Genomic DNA, 23,676 nt, shown 5'->3' with positions numbered 1-23,676 from the left:
TCTTTACATACAGCCCTCCATGGTGATCTAGTGCCATTTGAGGGAGGGATACAGAAGGGAAGGGGTAGGATAGAGTGAGAGTAGTTGGGCAGGCAAACGTACAGAAGTGAAAGAGGAGGGTGGTAGCAGTGTTCAACAAAGCTCCTTTGCTAATTGTCATTGCAGGCTTTTTTCTGAATTTGTACCAAAAAGTGTAGGGTGTTATCCAAATGGTTTCACAGCAGTACACAGAAGAGCAGTAACAGCAAGCAGCTCCTGCCACCAGTCCTTATGATAGTAATCCCTGTACGTCATCTGGTAAAGCTTATGTAAAAGACATAGTCTTTTTAAGCCAGGGAAAAAAGCATAAAAAAAAACCTTTTACTGTGGTGAAGAAAAAAAAGAGCTGTAATCCATGAAAAGTTATCTGATGGAAAAAAAAATTGACCAACATGCCATTCTACACACGCAGTGACAAAGAATGAGGCCTTTGCCTCTCTCTATGAATGCGAGATCTAAAATTGAGGCTTTTTCTTGTAAGGTCACTCGTGACCAAGCAAGATCAATTAATTCAGACTCCAAAAGTAGTGCACAAATACTGTTACGTGTAAAAGCCGAACTGGAAAAAAACAGTAAAGCATTACAGGAAAATGTATGCTCAGATTCAGAAATGACACCAATCCCTGAGGAGAGTCCATGCAGGAGTGCTATGTGTAACCGTGACCATTCAGATAGTGTATCCATAAAGAAGGCCCCTTTCAGCATTTCTGCTGATGTGTGCCTGAAAAGCCAGAGTGTAGCCGGTGATACACCAATGAGGATGTCACTTTTGAACTGGAACAGGATGAGGGGGATATTTGTGTAGCCGATGAGGGCGCTAATGAGGATGATGTTTGTGTAAGTCCTGCACCAGTGGAAGCAGTTCTTGCACGTGATAAGAAGAACGCCATTGTCATGCCTAGATATAAGACCAAAAAATCCACCTCTTATGTGTGGAATTATTTTTACCCATATCCTGACAACAGTTGTCTAGCCATTTGTAGCGTTTGTAAAGCCACAATCAGTTGAGGTAGGGACCTTAACCATCTAGGAACCTCATCCATGTTATGCCATTTGAAGCGAGTTCATGGCAAGCTGATGGGAAAATAATGTGTGAGGATGATGTACACACTGATGAGGGTCAGGCTGAGGATGATGACAACAACATCTTGCCACAGTGGAGTTAATTAACAGCACTGTTACCTTAGGTGGCTTCAGGCCATTGTTCCTTTTTTTTGTGGGGGCCCAAACAAACCAAGCACTTCAGCCACAATGAGTGGCACTTTTGTGGCTGAAGTGCTTGGTTTGTTAAAGTGTGCATGTCCTTTTTAAGATCCAACATAAGGGTGGGAGGGCCCAAGGGCAATTCCATCTTGAACCATTTTCCTTTCAGTTACCGCTGTGTGCCAATGTTGCCTACATGTGCTATATATTGTTGTGTGCTTAGCAAAAATCTTAGACATTCATTGATGATGCAGATGACTCTGCACAACATTTTGACATCTGGTCTTGTCTACTGTAAAAGTATTGACCAGGATTAGTGACACCTGTGCTGTAACTCCACCTGATCGTACTATCAACATCCAAAGAATGGTGGAGGATTATTTTACATTTTTTTGAACGGTATAAAGAACATTAATTAACATTATTAACAAAGAACAACGTTGCTTGCAGAAGTAATGTAAGCATGGATATCTTAATAGACGTGTATATGTATTACTTTCCACTTTGCTGCTGGTTCAGCAAGTGTTTGTAATATGCAATTTACATCCAAGGTACCTAACTAGATTATAATTTTGTTGGAATTGGGGCTGATTCGAAGCTCACCGATGAACTTGCTTTTTGCTGTGAATTACAATAGCTCTTTTTAATGCATTGTCTGGCACCCTGGATTGGTGTGTGTCTGATGAAAGCACACATCCCGGGAATGGTCAGCGCTCGTTGCCATGTATTAGCTGTAGAATTGCCTCACTTATCCAAGAAACACATGGAGCGATCAAATTAACCATAACTGTTTTCATGATCCAAGGACAATTCCATCTTGCCCCACTTTTTTTTTCTTTTCTGCCAATGCTGTGTGCCAATGTGCCCTAGATGTGGTAGGAACTGCCATGTGTTTGAGTCATTGCTCTGTCGTTTACCATCCAGCCAGATTGCTGCAGTCTTTGTCCAAAAGTGTATTGAAATAATTTTGTGAGGTGGCCAAAATTGGCAGCAAATCACTTGAAATTAGTGTTATTGCGGTTTACAATAATGTGGGATCAAATAAAGAGCAAAATTATGTGATTTTTTTTTTTTTACCATATTTTAGCAATTTTTCCCCAAAAAAATACAGATCCAAAACACACGAGGGTGGTTTTGCCAAAACCAAATCACGAAGCTAATCAAGATCCAAAACCACTTCACGGGGTCAGTGAGCATCTCTAATCCTAAGGTTACTTACTCAGAGTAAACACTGGGGGATAAGGGAGGCGTTCCCAAAACGAACAAAAATGTCAGTCAAGGGAAAATCTCGTGTTAAGTATTTTACTTGCTTGGAGGGTGACACAAAACTTCCCAGTGGACAGCAGGACCCGACAATAGTTTGAGCGGGCTGTGAGGTGGAAACCCAGGGAGAATAGGTCCAGGTTAACACATCGCCCCAGCTGGAGGAACTGGCGTGGGCAAGTATACAGGGGTCATGGGTCGGGTCCTTGAGTGACAGAGAGGCAAGTGGTTCTATTGCAATCTCTTCCTAGTCCCCAAACCATATGGGTCCTTCCGTCCAATTGTGAACTTTAAGGCTCTAAATCTACACCTTCAAGTGGACAAATTCCACATGGAATCCATCAGATCAGTGATCAACGGATTGGAACCACTTGAGTTCCTAGCATCCATCGACATTTGTGATGCCTATATACACGTACCCATTGGAAAGGCCACCAATCCCTGTTCAGGTTCACGGTGGAGGACTTCTATTATCAGTTCTTTGCTCTGCCCTTTAGCCGGTCCAAGGGTGTTCACCAGGATCCATGTGCTTCAAGAGGGTCACAATAGTTTCTTACCTGGACGATCTGCTGATCAAGGCAGATTCGACAAGCTACTGAGAGAACATCTCTCTCTTACTATTCGAGTGCTGGAACAACATGGGTGGATAATAAATCTTACAAAATCCCAACTGACTCCCTGTTTGCAGATGGTCTTCCTGGGTCTAATCTGGGATACCAGGTTGCAATTGATTATTCTTCCGGACACCAAAGTGCACTCTATTCAAAACTCTGTGCAAAGGGTTCTTGTCCTCCCTAGTCCTTACTGCTAGTATGCATGAAGCTTCTAGACCAGATAGTCTCCACGTTCGAGACACTTCCGTTTGGGAGATTCCATTCACACACTTTCAGTGGGACTTGTTGAAGAAATGGACGGGCTCCATCATTCTCTTGGATTCCCAGTTGATCCAGTTGTCTCTGGAATCTGTGCCTTCGCTGGTGGCTAATGAAGGTGGTGTTACACTTGCGCCTTCAGGGGACCTGGTCGCCTCGGGAAATCTTGCTTCCGATAAATGTTTTGGAATTGAAAGTCATGTTGCTAGCTCTGCAGGGGGCACACAAATTCTGCAGGGTACTCCGGTACAAATTCAGTCCGACAATGCCATGGCCGTGGCGTATGTAAATCATCAGGGAGGTACCAGAATTGTGGGAGGCATGCAAGTAGCAGCTCAGATTCTGGCTTGGGTGGAAAAGTTTGTTCTGGCCATATCGGCAGTGGGTGGAAAACTGTGAGGCCGACTACCTGCGTAGACACTAGATGCTGCTTGGTGAGTGGTCCCTACATCCGGAGGTTTTTCAGTCATTGGCCCGGAGGTGGGGGCTGCCCGTCATCGACCTGATGGTTCTCCTCACAACAGTCAAGTGTACAACTTCTGCTCGAGAGCCAAAGATCCTCTTGCATGAGTGGACGTAATGACCATGCTCTGGGACTTTCAGCAAGGATATCTGTTCCTCCCATTCCAATGCTGCCCCGAGAATTCAGACGAGTGAAACAAGAAGACTACCTGTGATCCTGGTGGCCACGTCGGGTCTGGTTTGTAGACATCCTGTGACTGGTAAGTAAGCAAGGGCAGCTTCAACTTCTGAACTGCTACTACATGGCCCCGTTTCAGTTCCAGGATATTCATCGGCTGGCTTTAACAGCGTGGCTATTGAAGCCAATCTTTGGTGGGCAAAAGGTTTATTCACCAGAGTAGTGGACACTATGTTGCGAGTTAGGAAGCCCACTTCTGCCCGCGTTTATCCCTAAGTGTGACGTATCTACATCAGGTGGTGTGCGTGTCGTTCTTGCTCCATGGGGGCTTTTTGACTTTCTACTCTCTTGGCCTTTCTCCAAGATTGTTTGTCTGCAGGTCTTAGACTCAGCTATCTAAGAGTCCATATATCAGCCCTCTTTGCCTATTTCCAGAAGAAAATTGCGGAGCTGTTGGAAGTGAGTATCTTTCTTCAGGGGGTCTTGCATATCTAGTCTCCTTACGTTCCGTCCACAGCTCCCTGGGATCTGAACTTGCTGCTAACTATGCTTCAGAGCGCACCCTTTGAACCATTGAGCATGGTCGAGTTCAGGTTCCTCACGTGGAAGGTGTTTTTTCTCTTGGCTATAGCATCTGCACGTAGAGTGTCAGAACTTGGATGGTTACTTCTTTTCAACCTAAGGTGGTTTCAGGTTTTACCTGAATCAGGAGATCATAGTCTCGGCTTTCCGGATGTGGGATTTATCTTAGGGTTTACTGTAACAGGATGGACCGCCTATGCCACCCTATCTGTTGTTGCTGGGAACCAGCTGGGCTTACTTTTCCACCGGTCCCTTACGTTATCCCAAATGCGCCCTCTTTCCGCAGTAGGAGGGTCTTACAATGCTGCCACCACTGAGCTCCTTTTTTGGCGCTCAGAACCACGTTCCTTCTGGGTAACTGTCACTGCTTGTGTACTGCTGTGCTGGTACACTTGGGCTGGTAAGTCAGTACCTCTTACTATAGATCAGGGTTGCTGTGGATGGATCCTCCCTGGCCTATTACTCTGACCAGAGCTGCATGGGTACCAGGCAGAGAGGTGGTACTGGAAAAGCTTGGCTCCAAAATTCAGGGACACCCGGGCAACGGATTAGATTTAGGGTCTAATCTGCAGGTCACAGGATTACAGCAATATTGAAGAAGTTGTCAAGCAGGGTGTCTTGTAGCAAAGAGTGATGTTCTATTTCGCTCAGGTGTCCTGACAAAGACAGTTCCACTGATTTAAAGGTATCAGTGGTCAGGTCAGATGGAACATCTGAATGATACATTTCAGTGTACAGGACAGTGCTTTTTATACAGATTTGGGCACAGGATATTTTTAGAATCAGGATGTACCCTGTTTACCAAAACATAGATTTCCATGAATTGCAAAGCTAACTATATTTACACTTATCTGTGAAATTCTAGAAATGCTGTGATGTCCTGCATCTTTGTTTAGTCACAGGAAATCTAGCAGCACGTTTTAAATTAAACCTTCCTTTCTCCAAGTGAAACCTCGCACATCAAAAGACCCAATTAACATATGGGGTCTTTCTTCAGAATACACATTCCCACAGAAATTCACAAACTAAAACAAGCCATTTTCCAATACACAATACACAAATGGCTTCCATCCACAAAGGCTCATTGTATCAGATATATACATACATCAGAAATAGGCATTTGCTTTAGAAAGGTTAAAACAAAAAAGATATTTTCTACCCTAGTCTCAGAAATAACGATTTCCTATCTCAAAATATACACAATATAAAAAATAAGGTCATATGCAATTACATAAATAAGCGCCCTGTGCTATTTCCTTTAAATAAATTTATACCATAAGTTATTTATATGTGATCCAGTCACACTTACATTCCAAGGAATCCCTGGATGTTGTTTGTGCCCTTCGCATATATGTTAAACGAACTTCGGACATTCGCAAGACAGATTCCCTCTTTGTGCTGGCTTATATAAGGGGACGGCCCGCTACTAAGCAGACCATCGCCAGGTGGATCACATCCACCATTAGGCAGTCCTCTGTCACGACAGATCGCCATATTACCACCCATTCAACCCGCTTAGTGGGTGCCTCTTGGTTGCACGAAATGGAGTTTCAGCGAATCAGTTTTGCTGAGCGGCCACCTATCCTCTGTTCATACGTTTACTAAGTTTAAGGTTTTTGTGTCCTCGGACGCAAGTTTTGGCCACAGTGTTTTGCGTGCTGGGCTATCGGCTGTGCCTATGGTAGCAGTGTCCCCAAAATAGGATTAAAGAGAGAGGAGGATTTTCATAGTTTCGATAAATCCTTTTCTCTGTGGGACACTGCGTTCTCTCCCTTCTGCTCTTCTGCCTTCTGGTCTTTTCTCGGTTGTCTTACCCTTCCTTGGGGCTTTATAAATACACTGAGGATGCAGGAGATTGCATAGAGGAGGAGTCTGTCTGTAGGTTAAACAAATAATTAACTGTTTGAGTGCCAACTCCTAGCTCCCCTCATAGAAACTATGGTAGCAGTGTCCCCCAGATGGACTTTGAGATAAGCATTCATCGTAAGTATACAAATTCTCCTTACCTTTATTTAAGTGCCATGTAAACTGCTGCAATTCAGACCTAGGACTGTCGATGTCCATAGTTATTGGAACATGATCTTACCACGTGTTAGAGGTTATAGCCGCTCCCAGGATGTGCTGCGCAAAATCAATGCTCAGAAAGATCATGTTCAGACATGTGCATACATCATGAACCGGGCAACTAAAGGTGTAATCCCTAGTAGTGGGCTCCTTCACTCTCCATGCATCAGACAAGAGGTGCTGGGTAACGAGAGTCCACAGGGCCCTAGAGTTGTTGAGGGTAGTCTGTTGGAAGATTTAAATGTGGTAGTTATAAAAAACAAAATGCTTTCTCCCTTATGTTTGTAAGTGGGGTCACAAGTATGGTAGAAGGAAGGGAATTGTTTTAATTTGAATTGTGGGTATCTGGTGCCTGAGAAGTGGGTCTATTGAAGGAATACTTTATCTACTTTCAGTTAACAAAGTGTTTGGAACAGAGTGGATATGTTTTGGGGGCAGTTCAGAGCTTTAACATTTTAATGTTATGAGTTTATTAGTCATTGAAATTTTGTAAAGAATCAACATGTACATGGATAATCAATATGTGTGAAACAGACAAACTCTAAAGACTAACAAAAATACTATAGATTAGAATATAATAATACAGTAATGTACAATAAGTTATGACTTATCCATGTTTAGCTTCTGTCACTGCATATGAAATGCAATGATCAAAGTTCAAGGAGCGTTAACAGATGTATATATCATAAGTCGGGGTTTAAACCAAGAGGCTGCAGTCCTTGGCAACGTGAAAACTTGCAAGAAAACGAGTAGAGATGGCATATGAGAAAACTAGAGGTATGCAGAATCAGTAAGCATAACTATCATGATATAAAAGAACCAGATTTCCGTGGGAAATCTGAACGACATCGGACCCGCTTCGGAGCTTTCTACAGCAAAGTATCAGCATCGCCTGCCAGTGAGCGGACAGGAGATAGTGTTGCAGTGCATTGCAGATTCATCCTTTTGCCTTGTAATAATACAGGCGTAAAATGACATCCCTTGCTTGATCTTTGGATCGAGGGCTCAGTGAGCTTTCTCTATTATGAGAATCACCTCGAATTGTAGGAGCAAAATGTAGTCTTCTAGTTGAGGCCCTTCAATTGTTTCGGAAGTGTTGCAAATCCTAAGGTTATTTCCTCTGCCCTGATTTTCTGCATCGTCTTGTTTATTAGGAGGTTATCCCGTATTCGGGCAAACTCCTGTTCCGAAGATTGTTGAAATGATCTCCTTTCATCCTGAATTTTTTCGAAAGTGTATCAACGCGATTTCCAATGTCAGCGACTTCTGTGATGAGATTGGATATTGTCCTAGCAACCTTCTTTTTGGTTTGATTTAATATTTTTAATTTCAGAGAGGATTGTAGCAATATCTGCTTTGGTTGCGGGGGCAAAGGGATCTTCTGCATCTGTTTTGCTTCGCGCAGATAAAACTGGTGGGGCTTTTTTAGATGGAGTGGGCTGCCCCTGAGTAAGGTATTTTACTAATGTCTGCGAGCTGAGTTTATTGCTCTTGGGCATTAATATAGGGTACAGATAGAAAATGGATTTGAAAAATACAAGCTTGATAAACAGGTAATACTCCTGAAACTGATGGTCCACGCACAGGTTAAAAATTCACAAGCTAGCCATGGAAAAACCACATGTAGAACATTAAAGCAGAAAAGCCCTGTTGTAGCATCAAATGTTGCCAGCAGGTTTTGACAAATCTCTATAGATGAGAGGCAAATTTCTGGGTAAAGGCAAGGTGGATTTAAAAATAAATAAATATATATATTAATAAATTTACAAAAGTTCACAAATGAGTGTGGAAACTGATGGTATACAGTGTGTCAAAGGGGTATTGAAAGCACAGTCTCTGTCGCAGTACGTTGAGGGTACAGCGGATCTGTTATTCTGTAGTTGCCTTGAAGATAGTGGGCGGCAATGGGGCACACTAGTCACTGTGGGGCATTGGAGGCTTAGCAAGCAGGATTAACAGCGGTGGTTCGTGCAGCGGACCAATGTTTATAGGGTTTATATTATAGAGTCATTTGGGCACACCTGAGGTAAATCTGCAAGCGCTGGCTGATGCTGCAGTGGTGGGAGTTTCGCTGGGGAGAGCAATTATGCAGAGTCACAACTCTCGTCAGTGCGGGGTGGCAAGGATTAACACGACAGGAGCTTATTTAGGTGCAGGCTAGGTTTCTGCCACAGCAAAGGACCGTGCAGCTGAACAGCCACACTCCTTGTTGTGCAGACACTAGAGAGCCGAGGGGCCTGAAACTCAGTGAAGTGCTGGTGGGACAAGACAATGGAAGCACGTCCGTTTGGTGCACTTTCTGTGCCCAGGTGTTCTTGGGGAAGAGCAGATCCAGGGTCACCATTCTGGTGATTGTTCCCGGAGGCTACATAGGATCTTGTGTTGGGAATGTGATCTTTTGAACAGGTTTAGATGTGGTTGGAAGATTGCAATAGACCCGCCAAGGGTGGCACATACGTCCACGAGGCCTGAGTGTTCAGTGCGGGAGAAGGGATAGAGTTCCCGATCTCCGGCTGTGGGGGGCAAAAAATAAAAAGGAGTACTATCACGGGCTGCTCGAGGTGCTAGGAAGCAAGATGGTATGGTTTAAAGTCAACTTCTACCAATGGGTGCCAGGCAACTGTTAGGAACCCCTCCAGCCGGCAAAACACAACCCGGAGTCTACTCTGCCAATCAAGTGTTCACTGGAGCCCCTGGTGGTGGGGACAGACTGGGCTGCAGACTGACAGAGGGTCGTGAAGTGTGTCCACGCAGAGGTCAAGGGCCGGCAGCAGGTTGCAATTCCAATTAACAAGCCGGGGTCAAGGGTCACAAGCAGACAGGAAAAACGGTAAACAGGCCAGAGGTCAGGGTCACGAGATACACTAGCAAAGTCCAAATCCAAGCCAAGGGTCATACACGGGAGATCAGCAGAAAGTTCAACAGACAGGAACAGGCACAGAGCAGGTCAGCAGACTGGGAAGCAGAAGCTATAACCGGCAATGAGGCAGCAGCCAATCAGAGCCTGGCTCTGACAATACTCAGCCCCTTGAATAATTACATTAATGTATTAATTAGCCCACAGGCTGGTAGCGCCGGTGTGCGCACGCGCCCGACATAGCTTCATTGCCGGGACGCGGCGCTTGATAGAAAGCGTCCGACGTCCGGGTCCTGGCCGGAAGTGACGTCCTGGTCGTCATAGCGACGGCCGGGACGGAGGTAGGGGAGTCGCGGCGGCTGGGCACCGCCGCGGCTCGTAACAGCAACACTCCTGGAAAAGGCACGCTATTGAGCCAAATGCTTTAATAGTGTTAAACAAAATTATGTGTCCAGGTATTGTTAATGCTGATTTTATTGCACACAGGAGTATTTTCTAAAAATAAATTGTCGGTCAGTTATATTTATAGATGAATAGAAGGTACACAAGCATTTGGGTGTTGCCATAGCATATATGTGACAACCCTTCTACGTGTTACGCCGAATACCTCCCTTTGGTATATGTGTCAATGCCCACTCCCGTATACATGCCCTCACTTTGCATTTCTTATGGCTGTTCTTTCCATACTTGATCAATTCTGGTCTCACAGATCTCTCTGTTTATTTTTGTAATTTTTCAAGATTTTAACCATTTCCAAATGTTTTCTTTTTATTTAATTTTTTTTATATATGAAAAAGAAGAGAAGGAAAAATGGAACACCCAATTCAGCAAGGTAAAATGACAGATTTCAACAATTCTACAAAAAAACGTTTTTATCTCTCGTTGGTAATTGATGCTGTTAATTTCCTATTCACTGAGAGGACCCACTCTACCTGCTGGTTCTATAAAAGTTAAAGGACATTTCTACTTATATTAATGGATGAATTAGTAATGCCCTAGTGATTTATTTACCTAATAAAACATGGCACATCACTCAGGCAGCGCTGTGTGTTACTCAGTGTCTTAGGGTGGGTTTGAACTCCCAGCATGGAAGGCTATTCGGACCAGGGGGTAAATGTATCAATCTGCACATTTTGCAAGTCGTTGATATTCGGCGACTTTGCAGGGCAGATCTAAAACGGCAATGTCTTTACAGGCAAAACTAGCCTGTAAAAAAAATTGCTGTTTTAAATCTGTTCTGCAAAGTCGCCGAATATCGACGACTTGCAAAATGTGCAGATTGCTGGATTTCTAACTCCTGGAGGTAAATGTATCAATGTCAGGTAAATAATATGACATTTAATGTTTGGGGGAGACTAGAATCTATTTTTTAACTTTTTAGGTAATTTGATTATTTGGAAAGTATATTAGTAAAAATGTAAATGTATTTTAAGATTATATGTAATGTATAATGATGATAATGTACTTCTAATGTATATTATAGGGATACTAAAAACAAAGGAGTTTCATCACCATATAAAACAAAAGGCTACAGGTCAAGAGCTTCCACAAGGTATGGGTTCCCTGGTATTCTTACCACACTACCCCACTTCAGGCCATGTTCTGAGTGCCAGTCCATGTGACATGTTCCCAAATTCACTTGCTCTTCCCTACACCGCCCCCCTCAAATATTATATAGCGCCACAAATTCTGCAGCAATATACAGAGAACTTACTCACATCAGTCCCTTCCCCAATGGAGCTTACAGTCTTAATCCCCTAACACACACAGAGTATGGTTAATTATGTCATCAGTTAATTGACTTACTAGTATGTTTTTGGAGTGTGGGAGGAAACCGGAGTACCCGGAGGTAACCCACGCAAACATGGGGAGAACATACAAACTCCACACAAATAACACCCTTTTCGAGATTTGACCTCATGACCGCTGTAAATCTCAAGAGATATGAAAATAAAACGTATTATAGTGTAGTGCCTCATTGTGTCACATGCAATTTGTTCCATCAGAAGGGGACAAACCGTGCACAAGAAAGATTAATGTTTTACTAATTGTAAAGAAGAAAGGAATATTGGGGTGCAGAATGGCGGCCCATACTGCACAGTGCCCCTTATGTGATTGCACTAACACGATCAAATGGAATTCACACATCTCATCATAATAAATAGTGCTATCAATATTCTTTATCTTTATCTTGTTTGCAGAATAGCAACTCATTCTCAAACAGAATAGTTGGAGGCATGTACAGAAATAAACAGAATAAAACAATATTGCGTAATACCTTCTATTTAATTAAATCAGTAGGATTAAAAACACTCACATTATGGACTATAGACACAAGCACATAATATAATGCTATAGAATGGTAACCATACAAATCCCCAGAATGTGGATATGCTGTTCTACCTTTCAGAAGGACAGCAGAGCCAAACATGTAAGGACATTCTTAGGCTTTTTCCTCAGTGTAGATGGTAAAGAGTCTGGTGGATACTTAGCAGGTCCACACCAACGTGTTTCAACTTGATATAAAGCCTTTTTCAAGGCATGCCTTGAATTAAAGCAAGCTGCTCCTTTATCATCAGCTGTGGTTTTCCTTTACTGATGGCTATACATTACATCACAGGGCACTTTCACAATGCAGTCTACATCATTTCATCTTCATACTCATAGTGTACTTTATTCTTTGACTAATTTAACCACTGTTACTGATTTATTCTTTCTCGCTGTTTTACAGTTCTTTACGTGCAAACAATAAAGACACAGAAAAGGAGAATGACGCTAATAGTAAGTTTAGTGTACAGATTGTATATATTGTATAATAATACTTTCTCTTTCATCCAGTCTGGGGGACACTGCTTACCATGGGGTTGTGGAGGGGAGCACGGGAGTTGGCACCTAGCTAGTTAACTTTAGCACTGCTGACAGACCTTTCCCCTCTACAATCCCCCTTCCTCTTCCTGACAGTTTTTTTTAGGTGCCCATGGAGTTGGGCAGTGTTTTAGTTCTGCTAGGTTTTCATTTAATTAATCTTTTTTTTTTTTTTTTTTTTTCACTACAAGATTTTTCCTTTGGTGGCAGACCTGGTAGTGTGTTCTATTATAGAGAACACACTCCCAGAATAGCAGTGCAGGCACTACTCTGTCAGATGAGAGCCAAAGGCTCTCACTGTCAGAGAATTAAGGTGCCTAGATACAGAGTGGCAAGCGGTCTCTCCGGACTGCTGTCACTCTTGGAGCCTCCCCGATAACCGGCGCTGCCATTGCAGGCATAGAGTGCCGGTTATCGGAGATTACAAATGCCGGTGGCCATCTTGGATCCGCGAAGGAGCGAGGAGGACTGAAGGGGGCCATACCAAGATCCCCCCTCATACATAGGAGGGGGTATCGGGGTGCAAACCGCTGCAGAGACCTCAACCCTTGAGGTCTCCACTACACTGCCGCATACCATTTTTTTCTATTAAACGGAGCAGCTGTAAAAGACAGACAGCATTATAGGAGGGGGGGAGCTAAGACATAGAGCTCCCCTGCTCTCCAGAAAAAATTGGACTAGTCCGGTCTTCTGGCGCCAAGGAGAAGCCCGGGAAAGGACACAGAGCAGAGGGAGCAGGCACCAGGACACTGCTGTTGGACTTCTCCCCTGTTTGGCCTGTGGGATAAGTATCTGATTTATTTAAACAATATTTTTGTATTTGCTCTGACTGCAAGCGGGCTAGTAAGGGTTATATTGTAGTTCTCCTACTTGCCAATATATTATATTGTTGTTTAACAAAATACAAGTACAACTTTTATGTCAGATTAGTTGATTACTTGTATTTTTCCCACTATTCTCTCTACAGTCTCTCTCTCAGTCTCTCTCAGCTAAATCTAACAATTTAAGTCTGTGTGTTTGGTGTGCCTTCCTTTGTAAAAATAACAGATAAAGGAAAGGGCCCTATGGCAAAGTATTTTACATGTTCAAGATGTAAGGTAAAATTACAATGGGGGCAGAAAGACCCGTTGGCGCTCTGCTCTGTCTGCGAAGCAGGGGTCCCCCCTGCGCAAACCCAGCATATTCCAGCCCCACTGATGGAGGAACCGGCCTGGGTGGCCTCCCTGACACAGTCTGTTTCCTCTTTAGCACAGATGATTTCACAATCCACTCAGTTGCTATCTAGTGTGGCAGCCTCGGCGGCTAATAATGCTAGTGCACCTTTGGGCCTCCCTGCTACCACAGGTTCTATTGGAACGTCTATACCAGGACCTTCCTCATTGCTTACGGACCAGGCCCCTGTTCCCACAGAACCGGCATGGTCCGCAGCATTTATATAGGGTTTAGACAAACTAAACCAGTTACTTGAATCCCCAAACATCCCGCCTGCTAAAAGGAAGCTGCCTAGATCCGCTAATCCCCTTATGGTCCTTTCAGACTGAGGGGTTTTCAGAGGAGCAGGGGGAAATAAATTTTGATCCTGACCAGGTTCAACCTTTGGAACAGGAAGAGAACACTAAAAGCCAATTTATTTATGATTTGGTTTTAGCGGTGAGACAAGCGTTGGACCTCCCAGAACCGGAGGATCCTACTCCTAGAGACAGAAGTCTCTTTAAGAAGGCCAAAAGGAAGGCTATCCGTTTTCCCCCTTCTGTAGAACTCAGAGATATTGCAGAGGGAGCCTGGAAACAGCCTGATAGAAGGTTCTCTGTTCCCAGAAGGTTCTCTTCCCTGTATCAATTGCAGGTGGAAGACGTGGCTCGCTGGGAGAGTACTCCTAAGGTGGATATTCCAGTAGCCCGTTTGGCCAGACACACTTTACTACCCAGTCCCAGGTTCAGCAACTCTGCAGGATGCCACTGATCGCAGAGTGAAATCCCAGCTGAAATCTATATTTGTGGCAGCGGGTTCTTCCTTTAGACCCACATTTGCTTCAGCTTGGGTTGCTAGAGCCATGGAAGCATGGGCAGACCAACTGGCACAGGCCTTACAGGACTCTGATTTACTTCCCCTGGCTTTACATTTGAAAGAGGCATCGGGGTACCTTTATGAGGCGGCCCAGAACACAGCGTCTATGTCCTCCTCTATTCAGGCTGCATCTATTTCAGCAAGAAGAACGTTATGGCTGAAATCCTGGGAAGGAGATTCGGAATCAAAAAAGTCAGTTGAAACCATTCCTTTCTCTTTCCTACCATTGGGGGACACTGCGTTACATTGGGGTATAGTAGGTGAACTGGGAGTTTAGGCACTTATAAACTTGTTTGTTCTTTCCACTCCTCCCCTACTATGCCCCTCCTCTCCAGCTCAGACCTCAGTTTTTTGTAAGTGCCTAGGAGTTAGGTCACGTTGGTATAGGCTCCTGCCTATACTTAGTCTAGTTTTAGGTTTACATGTTTTTATTTTATTTCCTTTAAGGTGCTGCGTGGGGATCGAACCTAAGTCCCAGAGGGGTGAATAGCCTGTCGGCTTCCTTCACCCGGGTCCCTGTGCTAAGTAAGCAGCAGCCTGGCTCACTTGCCTTGCACCATTGCCGGCAGCCCTCCCCTAGACACGAGCAGTTGCCCCCATAGAATGTAAGTCTGCCATACAGGCAGCTTTTTATGTGACGGCCAGCACTGCAGGACAGCTATATAGACGTCCGAGGGCGAAATCTTTACTACGGGCGGGAGTGAAGCTACAATAGCCTCTCCTCCACGACCCGACGGACATGCCGGCAATTCCCTCCCCTCCTTCCCCTACACAACGAGCGGAGGGATCAGCGAAGCAATCGCACTCTAATAGGAAGCGATTTGCTCGCAAATGCTCCCTGCACCCTGGGCACCACAACAATAGTGGAGGCTGCATTCTAAGAGCCGACAGCCATACTTTGTATGTGCGGCATGGAGGCGGCCATCTTGGAGGACGGATGGAGCGTGGAACTTCCTCCTCCCTCCCCCTTTCAGCTTCCTGGCGCGAACGGCGGCCATTCCTGGATACTGTGTAAACAGTAAATCTACAGGTACCTCTCTATCGTTTTACCTATTTAGGTCTGGAAATAATGTTACACAGTTCAGTCGCTATCTGCACATATACTAGAACTGCTTTAGAGTCTGGGGACTTGGTGCCTTATACTTAGGAATTACCTAGTATATAAGCTTGGTTATTTCCTATGCTACAGAGAACATCTAATAGATATAAAGTGCTGGGTATTGTGACTTTGTGCCTTTATATTGCATCATATGTCTGCATAAAGAGCCTCCAAGAACAGTAGACATACTTTGGTATGTCTGTACTATAATATACAGGTGCCTATAATTCAAGAGTACCTTAAGATGCCAAGATGATCTTTATATGGGCTGTTTATATGCATATAATATAGGTATATACATATATATCATATATAAGAAACAGCTATTTATGCCCTACTATTATCCATGATAGTAAACCAGCTGGTATGTTCATATTACAAAGTGTGTATAATAACATACAGATGTTTTCGGTAGCATGTTTCATACCATTGTATTATGTCTGGAATGGCACCTCCAGAAGTACCGTCTGTACTGACATACATTATCTACATCAATGACGAAGTTCACCTTTATTTTGGGTCACTCTGTCTACCACTGTCTTATGCCTCATACGCACTCGCTGGTACGTCTAAGCGGCATTAGGTCTGGGCCAAATATATCTTCATATTGCCTTTTCAACAGCTTAGCCAGATGCCCTCTGTGCAGCATATAACGCTAAAGCCTGCGAAAGACTGTATAATATATGTGCCCAGAGGATAAATGACAGAGTTATTCTGTAACTCCTGCCTTACCTGAGTATTATGGCTAAAAGGGGCACCTTCAGCAGTAAGGTTCGTCTGTACTGCATTATATATATATATTTACCAGAATGACGAGATTCAGGTTTATTCTGTGACTCTTTACCTACCATGTTTCAGACTGACTCGCTGGTACGGCTAAACTGCATGATATCTGTGCCAAATATATTATTATATTTTGAACAGCTTAGCCCGAATGCTCTCTGGGAAGCTTGCCATACTAAGGCCGGTGAACGAGGTACTCCCACTTCGGGGACGCCAACTCTGGAGAAGCCAGCCCAGGCTAAAATCACTAACAGCATCAATGGCCGAACGCCCTAGGGTGATGTTAGGGTCTGAAAAGGTACGTGAACCACCCCTTGTCTCACGCTTCTACGCACACTCAGTTCACACAGATCATATCGGTCGCAAGCACTTCTTCCCAGACAGAAGAGCTATGTTGGGGTCCTGATCTGATTCCACCCAGACAGGGACACTATTGCTCACAAGCTAACAGGGGTAAGCATTATTTTGATTTCCAGGGTTCTTCAGTCAGAGTCAGGATATGCTCCATTCCTCAACAGACGTTGGCTAGTTAAAGCTGAATTTACAGAGGAGAAACATTAACTCTGAAAATACAACATCCATTCTCAGGATGTATATTCTCAGCTTAAGCATCAGACACACTTTAACCCTTGCGGAACTTGACTTTGCTGCCCTATCCGCACCGCCCCAAAGGCTGGGCACGGTGTCTGACCATTGGGCTAAGAGCCAATTAAACAATTTCTACACAGGGCACAATTTCTTCTAAAAATTTTCCTTACCGGGAAAATAAATAGAAAGAAACCCATGGAATTAACAACCCTTGTGACTCGTGTATTCACTTATTCCACTATCCCTATGCAGGGCAGACGCCCATGGTAGATTTTTATCGTTCTGAAAGTGTACCATAGCCTCCACTCTACTTTACTGACAGCTGCCAGCATGTTTTACACCCTGCAGGGTCATAGCTGGGTTGTGAAATAGACAATTCAACCATGGGCAGAGTGCTTAGCCAAAGGGTATACTGAAGGACGTTCACAGAACGGTGCGACTAACTTTGGCAGAGTTACAGGGTAGCCTAAAAGGGGGGGCTTCTGAGAGTAAGAGTCCATCTCCTCCCGTCGGCTCCTCTAGGCACGTCAAGAGCTGACAGTCATGGCAGGCAGTGAACATAATAGTTCCTTGCCTCAGTATACATCATGTAGATATTCTTACATGTACCAGTTCAGAAGGAGGCACCGGTGTCTTTGCTTGGGCGGGACAGTAATTTCAGTTCCAGCTCAAGAGCATGCCTTTTTCATTCCGCGCATTGCACCTCGTGAGGTTTCGATGTTAGGGCAGTCAAGGCAGGGCTACGATGCTCCCAGTGAGTCACTATAGTACCCTGTCGGGAAAAACACGCTCTAAAGGCTCCGTCCTCTCTCTCTCTCGCACAGATCTCCATCTGGTTCTGGGAAACACACGTTGTGGTGCAGAGACTACAGACTTCCCCACCCAATTGCCACAGCAGATACGTGTATTACACCTCAGCTTCTAGACGGGGTCCCACAAGGTCTCCCTACCACAGAAAAAGGCCCCTCACTTCAGCGCAGGAATATGATACCCCTGGCGTGGAAACAGATTCTCTCTTCTCAGTGGCATTAAGCTTCTAGTATACAGTGGACCAAGGTACAAAGGAATGCATACTCCTCTCACAACATTCCTAGAGGGAGATTACCCAGAAAGTACCTGGTACACCGGTTATTGGACTCGCAGATCATCACTCTGTCTGAGCCTACGTGTCAAAGTCTCTCACAATGGTTAGCCACACAGTCAGGAGTGAGGTCAATCATTCTCCAGCTCCTGAACCCTGTTCAGACTGGCTCCAGTCTGTTAACTAGAGGCGATTTATAAAAATCCTTAGAGTTCCACGGTCTTTTGGGTCCTACCAAAAAAAAGACTGTTATTTCAATCAGGTGCTCAGGGTTCACAGGAGGTGACGACAGGCCCATCAGGTCCTAATCAAGAAACCCCTAAACAATAGGTCTAGATATGCCACGGCTGTTGCATGTCTGGAGTATCACGGTAGAACTCGTGGCTCGAGAGCAGTGGAACAGTTGACCAGGTTATAGCCTAAGCAACGTGTCAGGTTACCACACTTGGGTCCATTATCCCCACATGAGAGGGGGGGGGAAGGCCGAGTGCCTCAGTAGGCAGGCAGTTAACCAAGAGAAATGATCTCTCTACGAAGATGCCTGTTGCCCACCTGGGGGTGTATTGGGGGCACTTCAAACTTTGCCCCCAGGGCGTTCAAACTAATTCATCAGGTCCCCCCCTTACTGCTCTTAATCTAGATACCCTTAAGCAGAATTCTCTGATGCCAGGATGCTTCTTAAAGCTTCAGTCTGGTGTACCTGTTGCTCCCACTTTCGAGGTATCCATGGGAGCTAAGGACTGTCTAACACAGTGCGGCTTCCAGCTATACTGGGGCCCTTCATTTACCTCCCAGGGTATGGTTCTCAGACATTGGCGGCGGGTGGCGACACCTCCCTTCTGCCTACCTCTGTCCAGAATTGAACGGTCGAGGGCCTCCTTCTGTCACTCTTTGTATAGGATGACATGTTGCGTGGGAAGACTCTCTAACCTTAGGGCCACAGGTTCTTCGCAGGGAGCTGCTTAGTACCGTGGATAGACCTGTAATGGTAGTTTTCCTAGGGCGGGAAACAGTAGAGCGTGGGCGTGAGTCCTGGAGTTTTCACACTTCTCAGGGCTGACTCTCTAGGTCGCTTTCTTCCGCAACCTAGCTCTGATATCCGCCTACCTTTCCACAAGGGATTGCTCCCAGGGCTCTACATATATTTCAGCACCGGTTTACAAGATCTTGGTATCTTCAATCCTTTCTTCAAAGGTTCTCTGCCAGTAAAAGTTAAGCCTTGAAATCTAGCCCGGGTGATCGAAGCACCTAGTTGGGCCACTTTTTACTTGCTGACTCGGGAAAAATATGCTTTTCCCAGGGTAAGGGGGGTCTCTTGGATATGGCCCCTGTTCGCAGGGGCCCAGTGCCGGTAGTGTGCAATGCACGACTACATTCTACTTTTCCAGCACAGACGACAAGTGTGTCGCTCCAACCTATATTGGTCCAGACAATAGAATCTGCATTATATTTGACTCAGGAGCTCGGGGTCAGGCATTCCGTTATTCTCCTTCCGTTGCGTGTTACGCTTTTCATCAGCTAAATATGGTTTGGGCTCCTCTGTGCCAGATTAACTGCAGAGTCTCTAGCCGGGAGACTAGGTTCTCTTCGTCCTTTCGGATGCTCGATAGCGGCCCCGGTCAGTTTCCAAAACTGTCTCAACCCTACTACATCCCTTCCACCATTCTGCTGGATATTCACACTCCGTTATCCGGTTCTGATAACTTTACAACTACCTCACCAAGATGGTTGGGGTTGCTCGGACGACAGGTCAGGGTGCTTCGGAAAAGCAGTTGTACAAGAGGGCAACGCCTCCATCTTCTACAGACTTTCTTTGTTGCATGGCTTGACATCCGCTGATGCAAGCTTTGCCCGCAGGTTGTTGCGTACAATTGTTCCAGAGCAATCCCGCCGTTAGAGGCAGCTTGGGTATGTCCCCAATGTAATGCAGTGTCCCCCAATGGTAGGAAAGAGAAAATAAGATATTTACTCACCGTAAAATCCATTTCTCTGACTCCATTGGGGGACACTGCGCATCCTCCCTTGCTCTGAAAGTAGTGCTGCTCTTGGTGCTATTTTCTGTATTGCTTCTCCTTTCTTCCTGGCTTGGTTATACAAAACTGAGGTCTGAGCTGGAGAGGAGGGGCATTGTAGGGGAGGAGTGGAAAGAACAAACAAGTTTATAAGTGCCTAAACTCCCAGTCCACCTACTATACCCCAATGTAATGCAGTGTCCCCCAATGGAGTCAGAGAAATGGATTTTACGGTGAGTAAAATTCTTATTTTTTCAACAGCAGGTTTGTTCGGCCCGGAATTGGATACTATGATTTCCCAGGCAACAGGGGGCAAAAATACTTCTTTGCCGGTATTCTCAAGTAGGGGCCGGACCCCTCGGGTCAGCTCCTTTCGTCAGCCCTTTAGGGGGATCTCCTTGCCTAGAGGTAGACAACCAAATGTTCGAGGCTCCTCTGTCAGGGTTAGGTCCTCGTTTGCAGCTAGGCGTCAGGCCTCCAAGACCCAGGAGAAGCCGGCGTCCTGACGACCACTCTACTCTGCCGGAGGTGGCGCCAGTGGGGGGACGTCTGTCTTTGTTTCAGTAACAATGGGCAGCGTCATCCCAAGACCCTTGGATTCGGGGAGTTATATCAAGGGGGTACATGATAGACCTGCTGGGTCCGGTACCACATAGTTTCTTTATAACCCGGCTACCCCGAGATCCAACAAGAAGACAGGCAATACAGGCCTGTGTCGCCTCTCTTCTTTCGCAGAGTCATTTGCAGGGACCCAGACAACCAGAAGGGACGGGTTTTGTTCAAATCTGTTTCTGGTCAAGAAGCCAGACGGGTCCTTTCGACCCATTTTAAACCTAAAGAACCTCAATGTGCACTTACAGTTGGACAGATTTCGGATGGAATCCCTGAGGTCGGTAATAAACGGCTTAGAGAAGGATCAGTTTATGGCCTCCATAGACATAAAGAACGCATACCTCCACGTTCCCATTTGGAGCGACCATCAGTCTCTCCTAAGATTCACAGTGGGGTCCTCCCACTATCAGTTTTGGGCCCTTCCCTTCGGCCTCTCCACAGCTCCGAGGGTCTTCACGAAGATCATGGCAGTGATGGCAGCGTGTCTTCACTTAAAGGGAGTTCAGGTCGTGCCTTATTTGGACGATCTGCTCATCAAATCCTCCTCAGAGATTTGCTTACGTCAGCACTTATCCCTCACCTTGGCAGTTTTCGAGAGCCATGGGTGGCTGATAAACTTAAAGAAATCCCAGGCGGTTCCGTGCCAACGCATGGTCTTCCTAGGACTCATCATGGATACCAGTCAGCAGAAGGTGTTCCTGCCTACGGAGAAGATCAGTTCAATCCGAACTATAACATCTCAGGTCTTGTCCTCTCCCAATCCCTCAATTCATTTGTGCATGCGGCTGTTTGGGAAGATGGTGGCCTCCTTCGAAACGATCACCTTCGGTCGGGCTCATTCTCAATGCTTCCAGTGGGATCTGTTAACAAAATGGTCAGGATCCCAGCTACGTTTGGATCTCCAGAGGATCTCGCTGTCTCCGGGGGCGAGAGAATCACTCCAGTGGTGGCTGAATCAGGATCACATGTCGGTGGGCAGGTCTTTCGCTCCATGGTCATGGATCATAGCCACAGCAGACGCCAGCCTGAGAGGTTGGGGGGCGGTAATCCTGCACCTCCGGCTCCAGGGACTTTGGTCTGTTCAGGAATCAGCCTTATCAATCAACACGTTGGAGTTGAAGGCAATTCTTTTTGCTCTTCAGGGGGCCCAGACCCTCCTTCAGGGCCACCCAGTCAGAGTTCAGTCCGACAATGCCACGGCTGTGGCATATGTCAACAGGCAGGAAGGAACCAGGAGTGCAGCTGCAATGCGAATTGCAGCTCAGATATTCCTTTGAGCAGAACAGTATGTTCCAGCAATCTCGGCGGTGTTCATTCCAGGAATAAAAAATTGGGAGGTTGATTAACTCAGTTGCAATGTGATGATGCCTGGGGAGTGGTCCCTCCACCCGGAAGTATTTCAGTCTCTAGTTCAGAGGTGGGGTCTTCCGGATATAGATCTCATGGCCTCCAGACACAACAAAAAAGTTCACAGGTATTGCGCAAGAGACCCCTTAGCGGTAGCGGTGGACGTGATGTCTATGTCATGGGAATTCAGGTTGGGATATTTGTTTCCCCCGATAACCATGCTTCCTCGAGTACTCAGACGAGTGAGACAAGGCGATCGGCCGGTGATTCTAATAGCTCCCTCATGGCCGAGTCGACTGTGGTACGTGGACATAATCTCCATGGCGGTAGGACAAGGATATCGTCTTCCGTCAAGAGACGACCTTCTACAAGGCCCCTTTCGTCACCAGAATTTACCTCGGCTCAGTTTAACGGCATGGCTGTTGAAGCCAGCCTCTGGAGAGCTAGGGGTTTTTCCCCCAGTGTATTAGACACTATGCTGCGAGCTCGAAAACCGGTTTCGGCTCGCATCTATCATCGTATTTGGCGAGCATATATTAGATGGTGCGAAAATAAGTCCTGTCACACATCTTTTCGTCTCCCTCGCTTATTGGCCTTTCTTCAGGATGGGCTGGAAGCAGGGCACCGTTTAGGTTCATTAAGAGTTCAGGTTTCAGCGCATTCAGTTTTCTTTCACCTGAAGTTAGCGGACTTGCCAGACGTCAGGACCTTTCTTCAGGGAGTCTTACATATTCAGCCTCCTTACGTTCCGCCTACAGCACCATGGGAGCTTAACCTGGTACTGGATATTCTTAAAGGGCCTCCTTTTGAGGCATTACCTACGGCAGATTTTAGGTGTCTTACCTGGAAGGTCGTCTTTCTTTTAGCTATTGCATCTGCACGAAGGGTTTCAGAATTAGGAGCTCTGTCTTGCCGGGAACCATATCTGGTTTTCCACGAGGACAGAGCGGTGTTAAGAACCCTTCTTTCCTTCGTTCCAAAAGTAGTTTCGGCTTTCCATCTGAACCAGAAAATTGTAGTTCTTTTCATCTACTTCCCATTCGGATCAACAGTCTATGGAAAAGTTAGATGTGGTTAGGGCTCTCCGCATTTATGTCAAAAGAACTTCTCAGATTAGACGTACCGATTCTCTGTTTGTTCTTTATGATTCTAACAAAAGAGGCTGGCCAGCCTCAAAACAGTCCATTGCGAGATGGATTACGGCAACCATTAAGCACGCTTACTTAAGGGTTAACTGTCCTGTGCCTGAGAGACTTACGGCCCATTCCACCAGATCGGTAGGGGCGTCATGGGCAGCGAGAAATGGGGGTTCTGCAGACCAGCTTTGCAGGGCAGCCACCTGGTCCTCTGTCCACACCTTTACCAAATTTTACCAGTTTAATGTATTTGCATCTGCGGATGCAAATTTCGCTCGTAGTGCTCTACGAGCGGGGCTTTCAGAGTAGTCCCACCCTTAGGGGGCTGCTTTAGAACGTTCCCATGGTAAGCAGTATCCCCCAGACTGGATGAAAGAGAAAAGAGGATTTATGTACTTACGTTAAATCCGTTTCTCTGATTCCGTCTGGGGGACACTGCGATCCCTCCCTTCTGCTTTTCTTCTGTGTGCTCTTGTTTGATTGGCCTTTTCTCCTTGGGCTTTTTAATTAACTGAACAGGAAGAGGCAGGGGGATTGTAGAGGGGAGGGGTCTGTCAGCAGTGCTA

General features: G+C 45.6%; 1 protein-coding gene across 7 annotated transcripts in view; it reads left to right on the top strand.

Moving 5' to 3' along the window:
* The window catches only part of LOC142141024 (uncharacterized), a 119,738-nt gene that overhangs the window by 56,401 nt on the left and 39,661 nt on the right, over positions 1–23,676 (top strand). For 4 of the 7 annotated variants that reach the window (XM_075199089.1, XM_075199087.1, XM_075199085.1 and 1 more), the window contains 3 exons: positions 10,318–10,352; positions 11,004–11,072; positions 12,252–12,301. In XM_075199089.1, the coding sequence (XP_075055190.1) occupies positions 10,318–10,352; positions 11,004–11,072; positions 12,252–12,301 (154 nt within the window). The remainder of the gene's footprint in view (positions 1–10,317; positions 10,353–11,003; positions 11,073–12,251; positions 12,302–23,676) is intronic. The other 3 variants (XM_075199086.1, XM_075199090.1, XM_075199088.1) reach the window with 3 other exon arrangements.

Source organism: Mixophyes fleayi, chromosome 2 (genome assembly GCF_038048845.1).
Source record: "Mixophyes fleayi isolate aMixFle1 chromosome 2, aMixFle1.hap1, whole genome shotgun sequence".
In the NCBI taxonomy this organism is placed as follows: Eukaryota; Metazoa; Chordata; class Amphibia; order Anura; family Limnodynastidae; genus Mixophyes; species Mixophyes fleayi.
Note: the sequence above shows the minus strand (reverse complement) of the source record. Positions and strands in the feature narration are given on the sequence as shown.